The sequence below is a fragment of the Panthera onca genome, chromosome A2, assembly GCF_046562875.1.
Source record: "Panthera onca isolate mPanOnc1 chromosome A2, mPanOnc1 haplotype 2, whole genome shotgun sequence".
In the NCBI taxonomy this organism is placed as follows: Eukaryota; Metazoa; Chordata; class Mammalia; order Carnivora; family Felidae; genus Panthera; species Panthera onca.
This window is the reverse complement of record NC_138340.1, coordinates 30,303,419-30,322,681: the sequence shown is the minus strand read 5'-3', so window position 1 is coordinate 30,322,681 and position 19,263 is coordinate 30,303,419. Positions and strand designations below refer to the sequence as shown.

Here is a 19,263-nt window from a genome sequence, read left to right as displayed (position 1 = left end):
TCACAGGGGATTAGTCTTGTGACTGAATTGCAAATAAAATTTCCAGGAACAAGAAATCATCTGTCTTGATGGTGGCCCACCATTCAAAGTGTTTCTTAGCCTGGACAATTGTAAACAGTCAGAAATAAATTAGATCGTGAGAGCCTAGGGCCATCATGATTTGAACCTTCTCTGGTGCCAAAATTGGTTATTTCTGCCAATATTCTTTTTAATTTTATTCTTTTTAATTTATAATGCTTAAAATAGTCTTTATTTGCAGTTTTTCTCTCAGAGGAGAGTACTTTTTTTTTTTTTTTTTTAATTCCTTCCTCTCAGCCACAGCCATATTTGCCTTTAACAATGAAAATTTAATTACGTCAAACCATGTTCACTTGTGTTAATTTGCATTGATGTAGAATTGTCCACACAGGTCAGGTAAACTAAAGTATCGAGCAGTCTCCCTATACTCAAAATAGATTTTCTGTTAGAATATAAGACTTACTCTTTTTTACCCAGAATCCAAAGTGGTTTTCTGTGGAAGAGGCGGTAATGCTAACAAGATATTCTCTGTGTTCCCTTACATGTTCTTGCTTCTCTTACAGTTAAGGGAAGGACATGTGACTAATTCCAGCAAACAGGCCATGATGTCCATGCTCTGTGTGCTCCTGTCACAGTGAGCCTGGAAGCCACATGTTGAGATGGCAAAGTCACAAGATGGTGGTGTTTCCATCTGCCTGGGCTCCTGAGTGACTATGTGTAAGAGAGTCCCTCAGAGTCCACATTGGACATGTGGGGTAAACAAGAAATAAACCACTGTCATCTTAAGCCACTGAGATTTCAGGGTTAATTTGTTATTAATTAATAAATAATACAATTAGTATATATAATTATATATGAGTATATTATATAATATCATATATTATAATATAGGAATAAATTAGGCTCTGGATGAATTTGTTCCTCTTTTTGAATTTACTTTTTCAGTATTATATTTTCAGTGTAACACGTGATTATCCTTGCTTGTGATTAACATGGGATTACTGACCCCAACTTCATCAAAAAATAAAAACTCTTCTACTTCTAAATTCCCCCAACCACTTCCAACTTATTGAATATGACAAGAGTAGGCATATATATGCTCCCACAAAGAGATTAAGAGTTGTCACATATATTAGAATAGATATTCTAATGGCTGTGCTCATCTGTAGCGGATGATTTATTGCAAGCAGAAAGCATTTAATAAATGCTGACATGTAATTTGGTGTTTTTAAATCATTTCATTTCTCCCATCTTTTGGAAAATTGGAGATCTCTTTTTTTTTTCTTTTTTTAGTTTTTTTTAATTTTTTTAATTTATTTTTTTAATTTACATCCAAGTTAGTTGGCATGTAGTGCAACAGTGATTTCAGGAGTAGATTCCTTAATGCTCCTTACCCATTTAGCCCATCCCCCCTCCCACAACCCCTCCAGTAACCCTCTGTTTGCTCTCCATATTTGTCTCTTCTGTTTTGTCCCCCTCCCTGTTGTTATATTATTTTTGCTTCCCTTCCCTTATGTTCATCTGTTTTGTCTCTTTAAGTCCTCATGTGAGTGAAGTCATATGATATTTGTCTTTCTCTGACTAATTTCGCTTAGCATAATACCCTCCAGTTCCATCCATGTAGTTGCAAATGGCAAGATTTCATTCTTTTTGATTTCCAAGTTAATACTCCTTTGTAAATATATACAACATCTTCTTTATCCATTCATCCATCGATGGACATTTGGGCTCTTTCCATACTTTGACTATTGTCGACAGTGCTGCTATAAACCTTGGGGTGCATGTGCCCCCTTGGAAACAGCATTCCTGTCTGTATCCCTTGGGTAAATACCTAGTAGTGCCATTGCTGGGTCGTAGGGTAGTTCTATTTTTAATTTTTTGAGGAACCTCCATACTGTTTTCCAGAGTGGCTGTACCAGGGGTTTGTATTCCCACCAGCAGTGCAAAAGAGATCCTCTCTCTCCGCATCCTTGCCAACATCTGTAGTTGCCTGAGTTGTTAATGTTTGCCATTCTGACAGGTGTGAGGTGGGATCTTATTGTGGTTTTGACTTGTATTTCCCAGATGATGAGCGATGTTGAGCATTTCTTCATGTGTCGGTTGGCCATCTGGATGTCTTCTTTGGAGAAGTGTCTATTCATGTCTTTTGCCCATTTCTTTACTGGATTATTTGTTTTTTGGGTGTTGAGTTTGATTAGTTCTTTATAGATTTTTGGATACTAACCCCATATCTGATATGTCATTTGCAAATATCTTTTCTTATTCCGTCAGTTGCCTTTTAGTTTTGCTGATTGTTTCCTTTGCTGTGCAGAAGCTTTTTATTTTGATGAGGTCCCAATAGTTCATTTTTGCTTTTGTTTCCCTTGCCTCCGGGGACATGTTGAGTAAGAAGTTGCTGCGGCCGAGGTCAAAGAGGTTTTTGCCTGCTTTCTCCTCAAGGATTTTGATGGCTTCCTGTCTTACATTTAGGTCTTTCATCCATTTTGTTACTCTTTTTTTTAATGTTTATTTATTTTTGAAAGAGTGCAAGTGGGGGAGGGGTAGAGAGAGGAGGACAGAGGATCTGAAGCAGGCTCTGCCCTGACAACAATATGGGGCTTGAACTCGCGAACCATGAGATCATGACCTGAGCCGAAGTCGGACACTCAGGTGACTGGTCCACCCAGTGGCCCTGGGAACCTCACTCTTTTTTAATACTGCCCCCTCCTCTTGCCCACTGATACTTTTAAAATAACTAATAGAAAATATATCTGCTTGATTATGAATCTGACACCGGGAACTAACTCTTCCTTTGACAGGTGTTCATCAAGGTGAAACACACTTTTTATAAATATTTTTGGCTTTAAACAATGGTGTCACCACGGTAGACACACTCTTGAGGGCAAGCAAAATGAGATAATGATATATGTGGGTAGATTCGTGAATAGACCCAATTCCTACTTGTGAGTGATCAGGCTGGGACTAGAAATTAAGTACGTCTTATATTTGTGACATGCCACTCAAAGGAAACAGAGCTGTATGTGACAGTTCCCATGTACCCTAGAAATTATACTGCTTTGCCTCAATTTTAATTGACATGAGCTACTCTATGACTTACAGCTCTGAATGTTTTCTGCGGCTCAAGATCTCTATTATACATACACACACGTACACTCACCTGCGTGAACATACGCATTCACTAAAACCATAATTGCAGAAGCTGGAAAATTTGATTTTCTTTTGTCCTTGTGAGTAACTTTTATACTACCTTGTCAATATTTGAAAATGAAATTCACTTCCTCTTAAAATGAAGAGTGAGCATTTTTAGCAAAAGCGTTCACTTTTATTAGTGCGTGTAGGTACTTTAGACCTCATTGGATGTTCTCTGGACTTCCTGCTGATTTCATTGTCTTTGCCAGTTATAAGTTGCTTTCCACCATGACTCAACAGTGTGATATCAAAATTATTTAACAGTATAAAGGGCATTTTATTTCCTATAATATTTATGTCAAATCTTTTATGACTCGTTTTGAAAAAGTGACCATTTTCCATCAAATTAGCTGCCTCAGCAGAAGTTCAGGCGTTAGTAAAAACTAAATTTGTGGCTAATGACAAAAATAATAACTTACATTTGTGCTATACTTTACCAATTTTGAAAAATAACCCTTTTTTTGAAGGTTACGCCCACCAAATGTTACAATAGTGAACTGTTTAAAAACATATTTTTTTTTTAAATAATTTTTTTTTTCAACGTTTTTTTATTTTTATTTTTGGGACAGAGAGAGACAGAGCATGAACAGGGGAGGGGCAGAGAGAGAGGGAGACACAGAATCGGAAACAGGCTCCAGGCTCCGAGCCATCAGCCCAGAGCCTGACGCGGGGCTCGAACTCACGGACCGCGAGATCGTGACCTGGCTGAAGTCGGACGCTTAACCGACTGCGCCATCCAGGCGCCCCTAAAAACATATTTTTTAATGTTTATTCTTTTTTGAGAGAGAGAGGGAAGAAGGAGGAGGAGGGGCAGAGAGAAGGAGACACAGAATCTGAAGCAGGCTCCAGGCTCTCAGCTGTCAGCACACAGCCCGACGCAGGGCTCGAACTCACAGACTGCGAGGTCATGACCTGAGCCGAAGTCGGACAGTCAACCGAATGAGCCACCAGGTGCCCCAACAGTGACTGTTTAAAAACTGACACTCTAGATTCAGACAGAACTGAATCTGTATCCCAGCTCTACCCCTTTTCAGAGATGTTACTTGAATCCCTCTGAGCCTCAGTTTCCTCATCTCTAAAGTGGTGATGATTATAATGGTAATACGTATCTCACAATTAAACAAGACGGTGAATGCCATACTTGATATGGTGCCAGGCCACAGGGTGTACTCAGGATTCAGTATCTGTTAGGTCTCCTGTGGACCGTAAGCTCATAGAGGGCAAGGTCTGTGCCTGTCCTACTCTGACAGCTCAAACCACAATGTCTGGTACAAAGCAAGCGTTGAATGAAAATGTTTTAAATGGTGAGTTGAATATTAATATTCCATTTCCTAGATGAGGAGACAGGCTCCCACAGTTTAATTGGTTCACACCTCAATCATTCACCACACTTTAGTCCATTATTCTCCACCCCATCTACTCTTAAATACTTAATTTCAGTTACACGTTCAACAAGAATTTAATAAGTCTAAACCATTTGCACTCAGATTTCTCTTTAGGTCATGATTTGACCACTTATTAAGTATCAGGAACCACACTAAGTGCCTGGACAAACTTTTCTTAGAAACTGATCAAAACAACCTTGCCCCCAAATAATATAAAAACGGGGAGGGGGGCAGAACATAAGAGACTCTTAAATATAGGGAGCAAAGAGAGGGTTATCAGAGGGATTGTGGGAGGGGGAATGGGCTAAATGGATAAGGGGCATTAAGGAATCTACTCCTGAAATCATTGTTGCACTGTATACTAATTTGGATGTAAATAAATAAATTAATTAATTAAGAAGAAAAACCCAACCTTGCCCAGTAGATATTATTAGCTTCATCTCAGATTTAGTTCTGCAAATATTCCTTGCTCACCTACCAAACATCAGCCACTGCAAACCTTATAGGGAATAACATAAGATAAGGTCTCTGCCCTGGAGGCATTTATAGTCTTGCAGAGAACATAGCATGGAGCAAATAATGCAAATGTGATAGAAGCAATAAAAGAGGAGGTCCGAATGCTGTGGGATCCTAGAGGAAGTGACTTTGCCTAGGAACGAAAAGGCTTCTAAAGAAGAAACATGGATATTGAAACCTGGGTTAGTGTTAGCCAGACAAAGATAGCAGAGAAGGGAAAGCATGTGCAGCAGTCTGGGGCCATGAAAGAATATGCCATGTTCAAGAACCTAAAAGAAGCAGCATAGAAAGAGTCAAGCCTGGAGGGCAAGACCCAGTGTTGGCTGATAAGGCTGGAGAGCTGTGCAGGAACCAGATGGCAGTAACTCCCTAGGCTTTGAGAAGGACCCCAGACTCCTGCTGCCAAGGAAAAGGGAGCATTCCTGACAGGTCTTAAGCAGGAGCAGGATGCCAATGGGGATCAGGGATTCAATCCTTGCTCTCTGAGTGTGGCATCACCATCATCACCGAGGCACATTCTTGGCCTTCGCCCCACGCCTACTGAATCAAAACTCTCTGGGGAAGAGCCCTATGACTCTGTTTTTCTTTTTGTTTTTTTATGACAGCAAGTCTCTCTCTCTTTTTTTTTAAAGTTTTTATTTATTTTGAGAGACAGAGAAAGAAAGAGCATGCACACGAGTTGGGGAGGTGGTACCAAGAGAGGGGAGAGAATCCCGAGCAGGCTCTGTGTTGTCAGCGCAGAGCCTGATGCGGGGCTCGATCTCACAAACCATGAGATCGTAACTGGAGCTGAAATCAAGAATCTGACACTTAACCGACTGAGCCCCCCAGGTGTCCCCCCTACGACTCTGTGTTTTAACAGGTTCTCTGGTTGATTCTCACGTGCACCATAGTTACAGAACCATTGGCCCTTGGTAGAGAAGTTCTCAGGTCTTGCTACGCTTTGGAATCACATGGAGATTTAAAAAAATATATATTGGGGCGCCTGGGTGGCGCAGTCGGTTAAGCGTCCGACTTCAGCCAGGTCACGATCTCGCGGTCCGTGAGTTCGAGCCCCGCGTCAGGCTCTGGGCTGATGGCTCGGAGCCTGGAGCCTGTTTCCGATTCTGTGTCTCCCTCTCTCTCTGCCCCTCCCCCGTTCATGCTCTGTCTCTCTCTGTCCCCAAAATAAATAAAAAACGTTGAAAAAAAAATAAAATAAAAAAAAATAAAATACTGGTGCCCAGGCCCAACCCAAAGGTCTGATTTAGCCGGTTCGACTGCAGCCTGGATATCAGGATTTCCTTTCATCTCCCCCAGGGGATTCCAATGTGCAGGGAGGACTGGGAACTGCCATGTCAGAGAGGATGCAAGTAAACAGGTCAGCGATCCAGGATGGGGACAATGGCAACCTGGCCTAAGGAAGTAGGTAAACAGAATAGACAGAGTCAAGATATATTTAGAAGGGGACTGCACAATTATGAAGGGATAAACCAACCTAGTTCCACACATCCTCTCCTCACAAAACCACCTGCTTCACAAAATACCCTGGCCTCCAGCTGCCACGGGTCCCCCCGGGAAGAACGTGCCCCACTCTTCTTGAATGGCTTCAGTTCCCTGTGTCCTTAGCATAGTGCAGGTGAAGCGGACCATCTCCCAGCCCCAGCTGTGAAGGTTATTAAGAGGATCCATAAAAAACACAGCTGTGTCCCTCATGCTGGATAAAACCAGTGTCTGGCCTCAAGAGTACTGAATTATTAGCCTTGAACTTGCAGACCCGCCTCCTCTCCGAGGGATCATGCTAAGTGCTTTACAAGTACTGGTTTTCATTCTCATTACAAGCCTCTGCTGTTGGCACTATTAGGACTCGCACTTTGCAGAAGAGGCCTCAGACAGAGAGAGTTCCATATATCTTCCAGTGTCACAGAGCTGGTAAGTGGCAGAGCAAAGATTTGAGCCCAGATCTGACTGTTTCCGGTTCCTGGGTCCCCGATCTCTGTGGCCTACAGCTCTTCTGGTGGGGAAGGGAAATCTGAGACCTGTGTCAAACAGAGAGTTTAGATACTGGACCAGCTAATGATACCTGGAAAGCCAAGCTGCTACATGGTGAAAGTAATCAAGGAAGGCTTCCCTGAAGGAAGCAGATCTGAAACCAGACCCTGAACGACATGTCCGATTTGAAATAGAAAGGAGAGAGGAGGTCATTCCAGGCCTGGGGGATTATGGGACAAGACTGGTAGAACCCTGCAAGATCATAAAGGAATAGATTGGTTTTCTGTTTGGGGTATTTTTATGTATAAAAATGCTTTGGTGCTCGTTCAGAGAATTACTGCATTTGGAGCTATTGTGTTATATTTACGGCGTTGCCCGAAGCCAGCAAAGACATAAAAGTGGTGACTCAAATGCAGAGGATGTTCTTACTGGCTGGCCAGCTCTAGGAGCTGAACCCTGCATTTGCAGTCAAAGAGAAGTACATCCCTCAGATGGGAACTTTGACCCTTCGCAAGGTCTTCTCTTGGAGAGGAAGGAAGGCATGCTAACGAGAGGCACTAACGATCTTATTTTAACTTTTCAGCAAATGAGGTACTATCTCCTTGGGTGATTTTTATAAAAACGGAACGTCATTGAGTATGCACAGGACACCAAATTTCACGTTTTCTCTAGAAATAACCCTGGAACAGAGCCCTAGTAAAGACAGATCAGAGGCAAGCCTGCAGACTGCATGAGAGCCACCCCCAGGAATAAAAATAGAACAATAAACCTGCAATGTGTTGAACCCCTACAGTGCGAAAATGTCTCTTATGATCATCACTACAATAGTCCTCTGAGGGTATTGGCTTTACAGCTGCGGGTACAGATGCTCAGAGAGGTTGAGTGCCCTGGGCTGGTCACACAGTGAGTATGTGACAGAGGTTGGGTTTGATCTTCAGGTTTTCTGATTCTAAAATCCATGCCCTATTTTCTAAGCCTGTCCCCTCTGCGAAGGGCCAATTATCTCTGAAACTACTGGCAAACTACTTAATCTTTTGAAACTTGGTTTCTTTACTCAAAGCAGGGAAAACCTGTCTTGCCATTTGTGTTATTAGAATCAGAATTGGTATAAGGATGAGATGCGCAGGCTAGAGCAGTAGTAATCGCTGCTGAGATTTTCCTTTTTTTCTTTTAATGTTTATTTATTTTTGAGGTGTGGGGGGCACATGCACAAGTCGGGGAGAGAAAGAGAGACGGGGGAAGAGAGAGAATCCCACACAGGCTCCGTGCTGTCAGCAGAGAGCACGACGGGGGACTCAAACCCACAACCGTGAGATCACAACCTGAGCAGAAATCAAGTCAGACAGTTAATCGACTGAGCCCCCCAGGCGCTCCCCACCTTTTTTTTTTTTAATGAGCTGCTGACATTTTCTGAAAGTGACCGTGTGCCAGGCATTCTGCTACAAGTCCCGGGAGTTGAAAACTAAAGTTAAGGCTCAGAGAGGTCTCATAATGTGTTCAGCACAGACCAGCCTCAAAGTGGAAGGGTCAGGATTTGAACCTGGACAGTAGGGAGGGAATGCTTGCTGCCCACGTTCTCCAGCCCCGTCGGAGGTGGACGAGGAGGAGACAGGTTGGTGGGAAAGGAGTTCGGAGGTGGCAGGCAGGCCCTGAGTACAGTGCTGTAGCCACAGTCCCAACCTCAGTACATTCTTGAGACAGGAGCTTGGGCACCCACGTCCCCTGGAGGGGAACTGTCCTGGCTGTAACTTTCCAGACTGCAGTGTGCCAGGAGGGCGGCATTTGCTGGAGCAGTTTGTGAAGAAGGATAAAAAAACACGGGGCTGTGGAGAAAAGGAGGGCCGTGCCAGCTGACAGGAGTACTTTACAGGGAGCTGCCTCCGCCCTCCTCTGCAGTAGCTCTTGGCAGCCTCCTGCTCAGACACTAATCCCTGGGAACCAAGGGGCCAGAAGTGGAGAGGAAACCAGGGAAACGGATCCAGGGAAGCCAGGTCAGCCTCTGGCTTGCACTCCCTGTCACCACTGACAGGTGCACCCGACTCAAGCCCCCAAAGCCCGGAATCATGGATGCTTCATTAGGACTGTAAACGGGTTGACAGGCTAACAAAGTTCAGTCTTTACCTGTTTCTGCGGAGCATGGCACTTCCCAGGACACAGTCGCTAAGCAGCAAGCAAGCTAGAAGTTAGCAGGTTGGGAACCTGGTCCCAGCTCCCTTGCTGATGATGGTGCGACTTCTGGGCAGGTCACTTTCCCTCTTTGGGTCACAGTTAATTAACTTGGTCAGGCAAGTATCAGAGGCCCCTGTGTCTTCAGCACCGTGCGAGGTGCTGGGGACGCAGAGGTAAGCAAAGTCACACACGTCCCTGCCCTCAAGGAGCTTAACAGTGTAGTAGGTAGACATCCCAGCGTCACGTGAGTGCAGGTGAAATTACAGCTGTGACACATGCTAATAAAAGGAGAAGTGCGTCGTGCTAGGAGAACTTGGCAGGAGAAACCCACCAAGTCTGGAGGGGTCGGAGAAGAGTTTGCTGCAAAGCTGAAGGATGAAGAGGAAGAACCGGTTACGAGTCAAGGAGGAGACAGGGGAGAATGCTCCGGGTGTGGGAAACATGCAAGCACCTGGCAGCAGAGAAAACAACCCCTCCCAGAGGCCTCAGCGAGGAGCCCAGAGGCCTGTGCTGAGGGGGATGATGTGATGTCCGACGGGCCACAGAGCTCAGCAGGGGCTACACCTCTTCCTGAACTTACTTCATCATCTGTAATGCTCCTTGCAGCTGCAGTGCTGGATCATCTTCACTGTCGTCCTGAGGCTGAGTTGGTCCATTCATTCTGAGGCAGAATACCACAGATTTTTCCAGGAGGTAGAACAATTATTCAAATAACGCATGAAATAATCTGCCTGTTTCCGTTTAAATTTTCTGCATATGTGAATCATGTCTGCTTTTTGCTTGACTGCCTGGCGGCGGTAATAATGATGGGTTTGGAACACTCCGGAGTCGGACTTGCCCCCAAACGTGTGAGCCCAAAGAATGCAGGCAACCCTAGGGAAAGGTGATACCCAGAGATGTCTCCCAGGCACACTGTCAAGGCCACCCAGAGATGTCTCCCAGGCACACTGTCAAGGCCAATCTTCCAGGGCCTGTGGGACTAATGAGGAGGCTCCAAGCCTCAGCCCAGTGATGATTTCTCCATTGTCGCAGAGGTCAGTGTTCCCAGGTGGGTTCCTCGTAACTGACATATAGATCCACGTGCATAGTGACGTAGCTTCCTCCCTGTCTCCTCCCTCCGGAACAGCTGGATGTATCCACGGACATGAAAAAAATGAAACGCACGGGAGAACTGCTTAGGAGAGACTATCCCAAAATGTGCCGCTGGGCATTTAAATGACTTATACACAGGGTGGGATAGGATTGGGAAATGTAGGGCCACCCGAGTGTACCTTCTCACTGATGTGTCATGCAGCGATCCGGGAAGGGGAGAGGGGGCATCGACTCTAACTGGCCACATACCCCTTTCTCGGCAGGACTAGTGTCCCCAGAATATACCTTTGACAAGTGCTCGTCTAGACTTTGCAGAGACCCCTGGGACATAATAGCGAGGGTTTGTCCTTTCTCAGGTGAAGGGACTGTGGACAGAGGGGTCATGGCTTGGGCCCAAAGCCCCCCAGCTAAGGGCACATTGAGGACCAGAACACAGGCTCCTCGTTCACTCCAAGGGCTCCCCTACCCCCGTGTCTGGTTTCTGTCATAAATCACAACAGGCCGGGAGGGGAATTGACATCTGATGTGTGCCCTCCCTAGAATCGGGACAATTCTAGAAACTCTTTGCTAAACTATAGGGCCAACTGTGTGCCTGCACCATGCTAGGTGCTTGGCACATACCATCTCATTGAACCCTAAGAACACACTGGGGTAGGTATCTTACCCCAGTTAACAAATAGGAAACCGAGGCTTAGGTCCAGTCACGTGTTCGATCCCTTTGAGGAAGGAAATTACAAAGTCGGGATTTGGACCCAGGTATGCCTGACTTCTCTCCAAACGTGCCACCTGTTGTCCCATTTAGTCCTTTGAGTAGCCTCGCAAGATGAAACTGATCCCCACTTAGCAGTTGAGGATACTGAGGCTCGGAGATTCAGAAACCTGACAAGGTCGTGGAACCAGGGAGTGGGATAGCTGGGCACAGACCTCCCTCTGCCCTATTCTCTCAGGCCTGCGTCCTCTGCCGCGTGCTCTCCCTGCAGGTGTAAACCGGGCCGACCCACAGCCACGCTGGTCTGAGTTCTTGTCTCTGCATTTACTGAAGGGGCACAGCATGAGCTGCAGAGAAGCCCAGGCCTTGGGATGGGCTTGAACTGATGGCTTTGGTGATCACCTGTGAGCACTTGGGCAATGCTGAGCCCAGCTCCCCATCCCTTGAAGAGAAAAGTTCAGGGAAACAGTCCCTTCGCTTGGCAGGCAAATCCTAACAGCCACCACGCTGCCTCTGCTTGACCTCTGCTAGTAGGAAGATTATTCGTCTAATTAGGTAAAGAGCCTTCATACACATGTACATATTTTAACCCTAATGAGCTGTCAGCGGCAAGGTTTGCCCTTGGCCTGGTTGGCCAGTCGATCTTTCCTTCCCTTGGTGGAAAAGGCCAGTGCAGTAAACAGAACCTTGTTTCCATGGAAGCTCACTCTTGGGTTTTTTTTCTTTTGGGCACTTGAAAAGGTGATTACTTGATTTCTCTCTGTATTTTTGGATTTCATACGGTAGGGCTGTCAAGCTCCTCGATTGAGGATGGCCTTCTCTCTTATACCAGGCTGTTTGAGGGAACTTTGGCTGCATTTCCTTTTCCATCCCCCACCTTGGGATCATTAGCTGTTGGGCAGCCGTCCACTCTCCTAATTCCGGTCACTCTCCTAATTAAAATCTAACAGAGCAAAGGGATTTGACCCCAGAGAACGTTGGCGGCCCTGGGAAGCCAGGGAAATTTGTCAAGAGGTGGGAGCCCCTGAACCCTTCCTTTCCACGGTGCAGACTATCAGAGCAAATCCCTATATCCACACCACAGAGGGACACTGTCCCTTCTGATACGTTCTTGTCTGAATCTTTGACGCCCCACTGTGGCCCATGTCAGAAATACAGCCACCGTAGGCTTCTTTAATAACACAAACAGCAGCCACCGTTTCCTGAAGATTCATTCAGGAAACTGCATGCCGGGCCCTGGGCTAAGCACTTTATATCCACTGTCTCAATGAATCCTTACGACAACCTTAAGTAGATTTATTACACTGATTATTCAGATGAAAAGGCCTGAAGCACAGAGAGGTTGAGTCACTTGCTTAAGGTCACACAGCTCCTGAGGGGCAGAGCCGGGATAAGGACACATCCATTGCTCTCATTTCTTCAAGAGGGCCCTGGCACTGCTATAGCCTCCCTGGCAGAAATCAGCCAGTCGTGACAGGGGACGAACGGTAGACATTTCTCTGCCCCACAGTGGTGGCTCAGTGTGGTAAACTGTCCCATGTATACAAGGAACAGAAATGAGGCCGCCAAGGTAGTTAATTGTCAGAACCAATTAGGAAACCAAACAAGGCACTTAAGAAGGAAACCAACATAAGGCAGAGCAAAAGAGCTTCAGTTTGAGGCAAGACAGACTCCGTTTCTAATGGATCCTACCTCTTGACCCGCTGTGTGAACTACAGTAAGTTCCTGAACCTTACTGAGATTCAGTTTCCTCATCTGTAACAGGGGGTAATAGTGGTACCAATCTCCTAAAGCTCTTTCACAAACCGCACCGTGGAATACTTTTCAATCAAATAATTGAGTAAAAGACAAATTGCATGCAGTTCCATAGGCGTATTTATTCTAGAATTGCTCAGAATCTGTTTTTTTCTTAGTTTATTTTTATTTTGAGAGAGAATGAGTGGGGGGCGGGGGGGAGGGCGGGGGGCAGAGAGAGAGGAAGAGAGAGAGAGAATCCCAAGCACTGTCAGCACAGAGCCCGACACAGGGATCAAACTCGTGAACGGTGAGATCACGACCTGAGCCAAAACGAAGAGTCAGACGCTTACCTGGACACTTAGCCAACTGAGCCACTCAGGTGCCCCTAGAATTGCTCAGAATCTTAATCATGTATTATACGATTCCAGGAGGGAGCAGCACTTCCTGACCCCAGACTCCTTCTCCTGGAAGAATGCATATTAATATCTATTTCTTGAGACCCTTTAGAAAACACTGAAATATAGGTTATAGGATACCAGGGCTTGACTTAGGCATCAGTAAGTGCTAGTCTTCTCTCTTTTGTGCCCAAAATGTTCAAATAACCTTATCTGTCCTTGCTAGATTTAAGCTCCATGGAGGCACCAACTAAGTCTGCCTTGTTCCTTTCTGTGTTCCAAGACATTCCATAAAAATCTGATAAATGAATGAGTAAATGAAAGAACCCATGAATTAATGAATGAAGCCTAGAGTAGGCCTAGCCGGCTTGTCTTCATTGATGACATTCTCTGCTGTCTCTAGTTAACGTTTGATGAGGGCCAGATGTCTCTGCAAAATTTAGTAATAGGGACGGCTCTATAGGATGTGTTTTCTCTTTTTCATTTCTTTCTCTGTGAACACCGTATCTTCTGACAGAATTCCCAACTTTATCCTCTAACCAAATCATTTTGCTGCTTCTCAGTGAAGAAGGCAGACGTTTGGTCTGCCTGTGTATTTGAACAAAACATTTCTGAATGTTCCCAGTGGATTTGTACCTGGAGCTTAAGAAGTGTTGGGTTCCCAAGGGAGTAGAATAAAAGCAGCTCCTTAGAGCTTAAAAACAACATAGAAGATACTGTGTTTCCCATGTGCACCTATTGGAAAGTTGTAATGGATGGGCTCCTGGACAGCACGTAACTGCTTTCATGTGGTTCTCTTCATATGTATGTGGAACAGGTTTTCCAGTTCATTCTCTGGGCACTGTACTGTGCAAAAAACAAACATTTCAGTGTCAATTTAAAAATATTTAAGTTGGTCACAGTCTAGCAGATTTCCCTACTGCAGAACTTCTCAGAGATTTTGTGCATTTTGACGTACCATTTGCCAAATTCAACTGACCGTTCTTTTGGAGGCCTTCTGGAACCCTTATTAAACTCTGTTTGATAGGATTGTTGTTCAGCAGAACACTTTTAGAATAGATGGCCAGGGGTGACTGGGTGGCTCAGTCGGTTGGGCATCCGACTTTGGCTCAGGTCATGATCTCACAGTTCGTACGTTCGAGCCCCGCATCGGGCTCTCTGCTGACAGCTCAGAGCCTGGAGCCTGCTTTGGATTCTGTGTTTCCCTCTCTCTCTGCTCCTCCCCCGGTCATGCTCTTGTCTCTCTCTCCTTCAAAGATAAGTAAAAGCATTTTTAAAAAACCCTTTTTTTAAATAAATAATAAAAAAAAAGAATAGATGGCCAAAAGTTGTCATCCAGTCTTTATGATCTAGGAAATAGTCCTGCTCCTCAAAACTGTGGAAAGGAGAAGGTAAGGCAACTCATGAATTGAATAAGGTGATAAAAATGCATAAAACTAGATGGATTTTATGTGTTTTATAAAACAACCAAAAAAGACTATGCACAATGCTTCAAAAGTATGACCATAACTTTTTTAGTGTTCTTGTTTACATCATATTAAAAATAACTGATTTTCTATGCCATTTTGTACCATAGATGAGATTCTTTCTTTCTTTTTTTTTTAAGCATGGATCTGGGTTTTTATTTTAAAATTTCTAAATAAAAATGGCTTTTAAAGGAAAGGGACTTAGGAGCACCTGGGTGGCTCAGTCAGTTAAGCATCTGACTTCAGCTCAGGTCATGATCTTACAGTTCGTGAGTTTGAGCCCTGCATCCGGCTCTGTGCTGACAGCCCAGAGCCTAGAGCCTGCTTCGGATTCTGTGTCTTCCCCCTTGCTCTGCCCCTCCCTGCTCATTCTCTTTCTCTCTCTCTCTCTCAAAAATAAATAAACATTAAAAATTATTTTTCTAATAAAGCTAAGGGACTTAGAAAATTCAGATACTTCTTAAGCTACTTTTTTTTGTGAGTTAATATGTACTATAAAGAGGGGCGCCTGGGTGGCTCAGTCGGTTAAGCTGCTGACTTCGGCTCAGGTCATGATCTCGCGGTCAGTGAGTTCAAGCCCCTCATCGGGCTCTGTGCTGACAGCTTGGAGCCTGGAGCCTGTTTCGGGTTCTGTGTCTCCCTCTCTCTGACCCTCCCCTGTTCATGCTCTGTCTCTCTCTGTCTCAAAAATAAATAAATGTTAAAAAAAATTTTTGTTTAAAAATATGTACTATAAAGAGGAATAAATCCTATTTGAATGTCACTGTTCCCTCTTTATTACATTTTTCTGTGAATAAAATTAGTCATAAATCACTGAACAAAACAGACTCAATTACAGTTTGAAGGATAATTGTAGGCTTACCTGAAAATAAGTAGAGAACCTTATTTTTTTGGTGCCCATGCCCCCCACCTCCCCTCTGATGACCCTCAGTTCTCTATAGTTAAGGGTCCATTTCCTAGTTTGCCTCTCTCTTTTTACTTTTTTCCCTTTGCTCATTTGTTTTGTTTCTTACATTCCACATATGACTGAAATTACATGGTATTTGTCTTTCTCTAACTGGCTTATTTTGGTTAGCATACTACATCTCCCAGTTCCATCTGGTTGCTAATGTCAAGATTTCATTTTTTATGGCTTAGTAATATTCTTGTGTGTGTGTGTGTGTGTGTGTGTGTGTGTGTGTGTGTTTCAATGAAAGAAGATGTTTGTTGAATGACAGAAACGTAATTTGTAGAGCAAAGATCAACAACTATGGCCTACCACCTACAGTTGCACAGAAAGTTTTATTGGAAGACAGAAATGCTCATTCATTTATGGATTGACGATGTCTGTTTTCACATTTGTTTCGAAGACCTGAGTCATTGCAACAGAGATCTTATGACTCTCAAAGCCTAAAGGATTAACTATATGGCCATTTACAGAAATGTTTACCAACCTCTTTCATAGATTCACAGACAGATGTGCTAAGAATGGCGATTATGTAACCAACCCCTTCATTCTATAGGTGGGAAAACCAGAGAAGTTAGGGAGTTGTCCAAGTTTATTTCTGCTTAGTTATGCTGAATCTTATGTCCCAAAACCTCCAACTCCAGGGAAGACCAGGATAGATTTCAACTTAGATGTCAACACCGACTCAGTGATAGTAGCCATCTGGAGTACTGGCTGAGGAAGTCTCAGGGCTCAAAGGAAGGAACACAATGATTGATTAATCTCCCACGGTCTGGGGGTGGGACAGCTGTGGGATATATGCCATGGAGGCGCTACAGATAGGCATTATGTCTGCTCCACACATTTCTAATAGTTATTTCTGTCTCCTTCTTTGTATGTCTGTCATGTAAACACTTTCTTCATTGGACCAAAACAGAGGTGCTATTGGGCCCTCATTGGAAGCACTCCTGCCCAGCAGTTCTCAAGTGATTCTTGTGCAAACTCATTCTCGTGTCTTTCCTAGCAACTGTCTACCACGTGATGCTCTGGCTGCAAGGATTTCATTTAAGACTTCACTCAAATTGGATTTGTTTGTTACAGAATTCTTAACTTTTAGTGAAATGTGTCTATGGGGACAGAGATTGGGGCGTGTAAAATGCAAAGTCACAAGTTTATTGGCTTTTGCGATATAAACTGAACATCTCCCATGTTTGTGCTTTTGTGCAGCTGGACAATCCAGATGAGCAAGCAGCCCAGATCAGACGAGAGCTGGATGGACGTCTCCAAATGGCAGACCAAATAGCCAGGGTAAGGAAGCTTTGGGGACATTTGCTGGGGGATCAGGCCAAAGCTCCACACAGGAAGCACAATGATTATTATTAAGGTCCATGGAAAGATAAAAGTGAGAAGCAGAGAGGAAGGAAGATGAGGACAATCACTTGACAGAGCCCTCATTCCTCCTTTCTCAGGGCAATTCTCCCAGATAGCATGTATGTTTTCTATGTTCCAGTCAATATTCAAGCCCCACCTTCCCTTTTCCACCTTTCCTTTTCCTTTTGCCTTATGTTTCCAACTGTCTATTGAGAACATTTCTTCTTGGATAGTCCCCTGCATTCCAAGTTAAATGCATTCAAAATCTAGCTCCTTTTCTTCTTCCCACCGTGTACGCATACCTGCAATGGCTCGTCACTTGCTCTCTATCAGTTACTACAGATGGGACTTCCTAGGTGTTCTCAGTTCCTCCTTCCACCCCATAACACCCCACACGTAGTCAGCTGCCCAGCTCATTGATTCTACCTCCAAAATGTGGGTCAGATCTCTTGACTGCTTTCCAGCACCTCGGCTAGTGCTTTGATTCAGGCCCTCATCCTCATTGCCCAGATCTCACGACAGTCTCCTCGTGGGTATCCCTGGCTCTGCTCCTGCCCTCTCCAGTCTGTCCTCCACATGGTTGCCATTCTCAACCTCACGCATGAGCATCTCACAAACAGAGCCTTGGAATCCTTCAGTAGAATCCTTCACTGCCCCCAGAACAAAATCTAATCTCTTCAGAATGATATTCCAGGCTCTTCATCGACAGACTAGATCCTTTCTTGTTAGACTCACCTCCCACAACTTTCCCATCAGAACCCCCCATTTCAGCTACAGAGACTGTCTCCCTCGGAGTGGTCCAGCAGGCCCTTTCTCGCCTCAATGACTGTGCACCCACCGGAGTGACCTTTCTTTTCTTCTCCTTTTAGCAAACCCTCTTGCTCAGCCCTTGGTGCTCAACTTAAAACCCCTTCTCTGAGAGCTTAGCTAGTTCTCCTCTCTCTCGGAGAGAGGCCTCACACCACATTTAGACCTTTATTGTAAACGTTCATTGAATGGTGACTATTTTTTTTACATTTCTGAGTCTCCTGGTAGACAGGGTTTCTCTAGAGTTGGGATTATGTCTTAATTGTTGATGTCTGTGAACCTGAAAGTTATCCACTATTATCGCTGTTGCTGTCATTTGTGTTATTAGCAACAGTAGTAATGTTAGTAGAATTCATTGAGTGCTGACTGTTTCAAGCATACTAAATGCTTTACATGTACATCTCATTTAACCCTTAAAACAGCCCCTAAGTATATTTCAGTTATCATTTTTGTTTTAGAGGTGGGGAAATCAAGACTGAGCAGGATAGGTACTGGTTAAGGCACTACCCTGGAGACTTAATTCAAGTCTGTCTAAATACGAGGGCTGGGACAAGGGTGAGCCTGGTACTCACATAAGGTACAAAATTTAAACGTGGGGGGCCACAAGTGCAGTAAGCATGGTAAGTACCATTTTAATGAGATATTTTTAAAGCATAGTTAATGCAAAAACCCATGAAAAGTAAAATATCAAAATTTTAAACAATGGTATCCTACTTGTTCCTATGGTAACCACAGGACATATGTCTCTGTGAGGGTAGGAGGCTGTGGGGATGGTTAGGAGGATGCCAATTAGTAGAGCCTGGCTTTTTCCCTTTTTGTCTATGGAAAGAAGTGTCTAGGGGCACCTGGGTGGCTCATTCAGTTAAGCATCCAACTTTGGCTCAGGTCATGATCTCACCATTCACGAGTTTGGGCCCCGCATCGGGCTCTGTGCTGACAGCTCAGAGCCTGGAGCCTGCTTCGGATTCTGTGTCTTGCTCTCTCTCTCTGCCCCTCCCACCCCCCGTACTCTGTCTCTCTCAAAAATGAAAATAAAATATTAAGAAAAATGTCTAAGGACTTGGACACATGGAAAGGACTTCTACTGGAAGAGAAACCAAAATGAGATTCCAAAAAACTCGAAAATCCCCGTTTGGGCTTAAGCAGCTTTATTGAAATATTTTGCATTTTGTTTTTGGACATCTTCAAAGTTTACAGTAGCGTCAGTCTGTCAGATAAAAATAAGAATGCAGTTATGGATTTGCCGAAAGGTAGCGTAAAAAGCTCTTATGTTGGAAAACCCTGCCTAATGAGAGAAAAAAAACATCAATAAAGCTTCAGAATTTACTTTTGTAAACTCAGTGTCTCCTCAGCAGATTATGCTGAATATAGAGGTCATTTGGTCCATTCTTAGCCTATTACATACCAAACTACTAAGTATTCATCTCATTTGAAGAAAATTACACACACACACACACACACACACACACACACACACACACTTCAAAAACAAGGCCATGGCACCTTTATTTTA

The 19,263-nt window shown here is 44.2% G+C and overlaps 1 protein-coding gene across 16 annotated transcripts in view; it reads left to right on the top strand.

The window, feature by feature from the left end:
- Window positions 1-19,263, top strand: part of CADPS (calcium dependent secretion activator) — a 476,502-nt gene that overhangs the window by 197,185 nt on the left and 260,054 nt on the right. For all 16 annotated transcript variants that reach the window (XM_060631484.3, XM_081794958.1, XM_060631486.3 and 13 more), the window contains exon 4: window positions 16,800-16,880. In XM_060631484.3, the coding sequence (XP_060487467.1) occupies window positions 16,800-16,880 (81 nt within the window). The remainder of the gene's footprint in view (window positions 1-16,799; window positions 16,881-19,263) is intronic.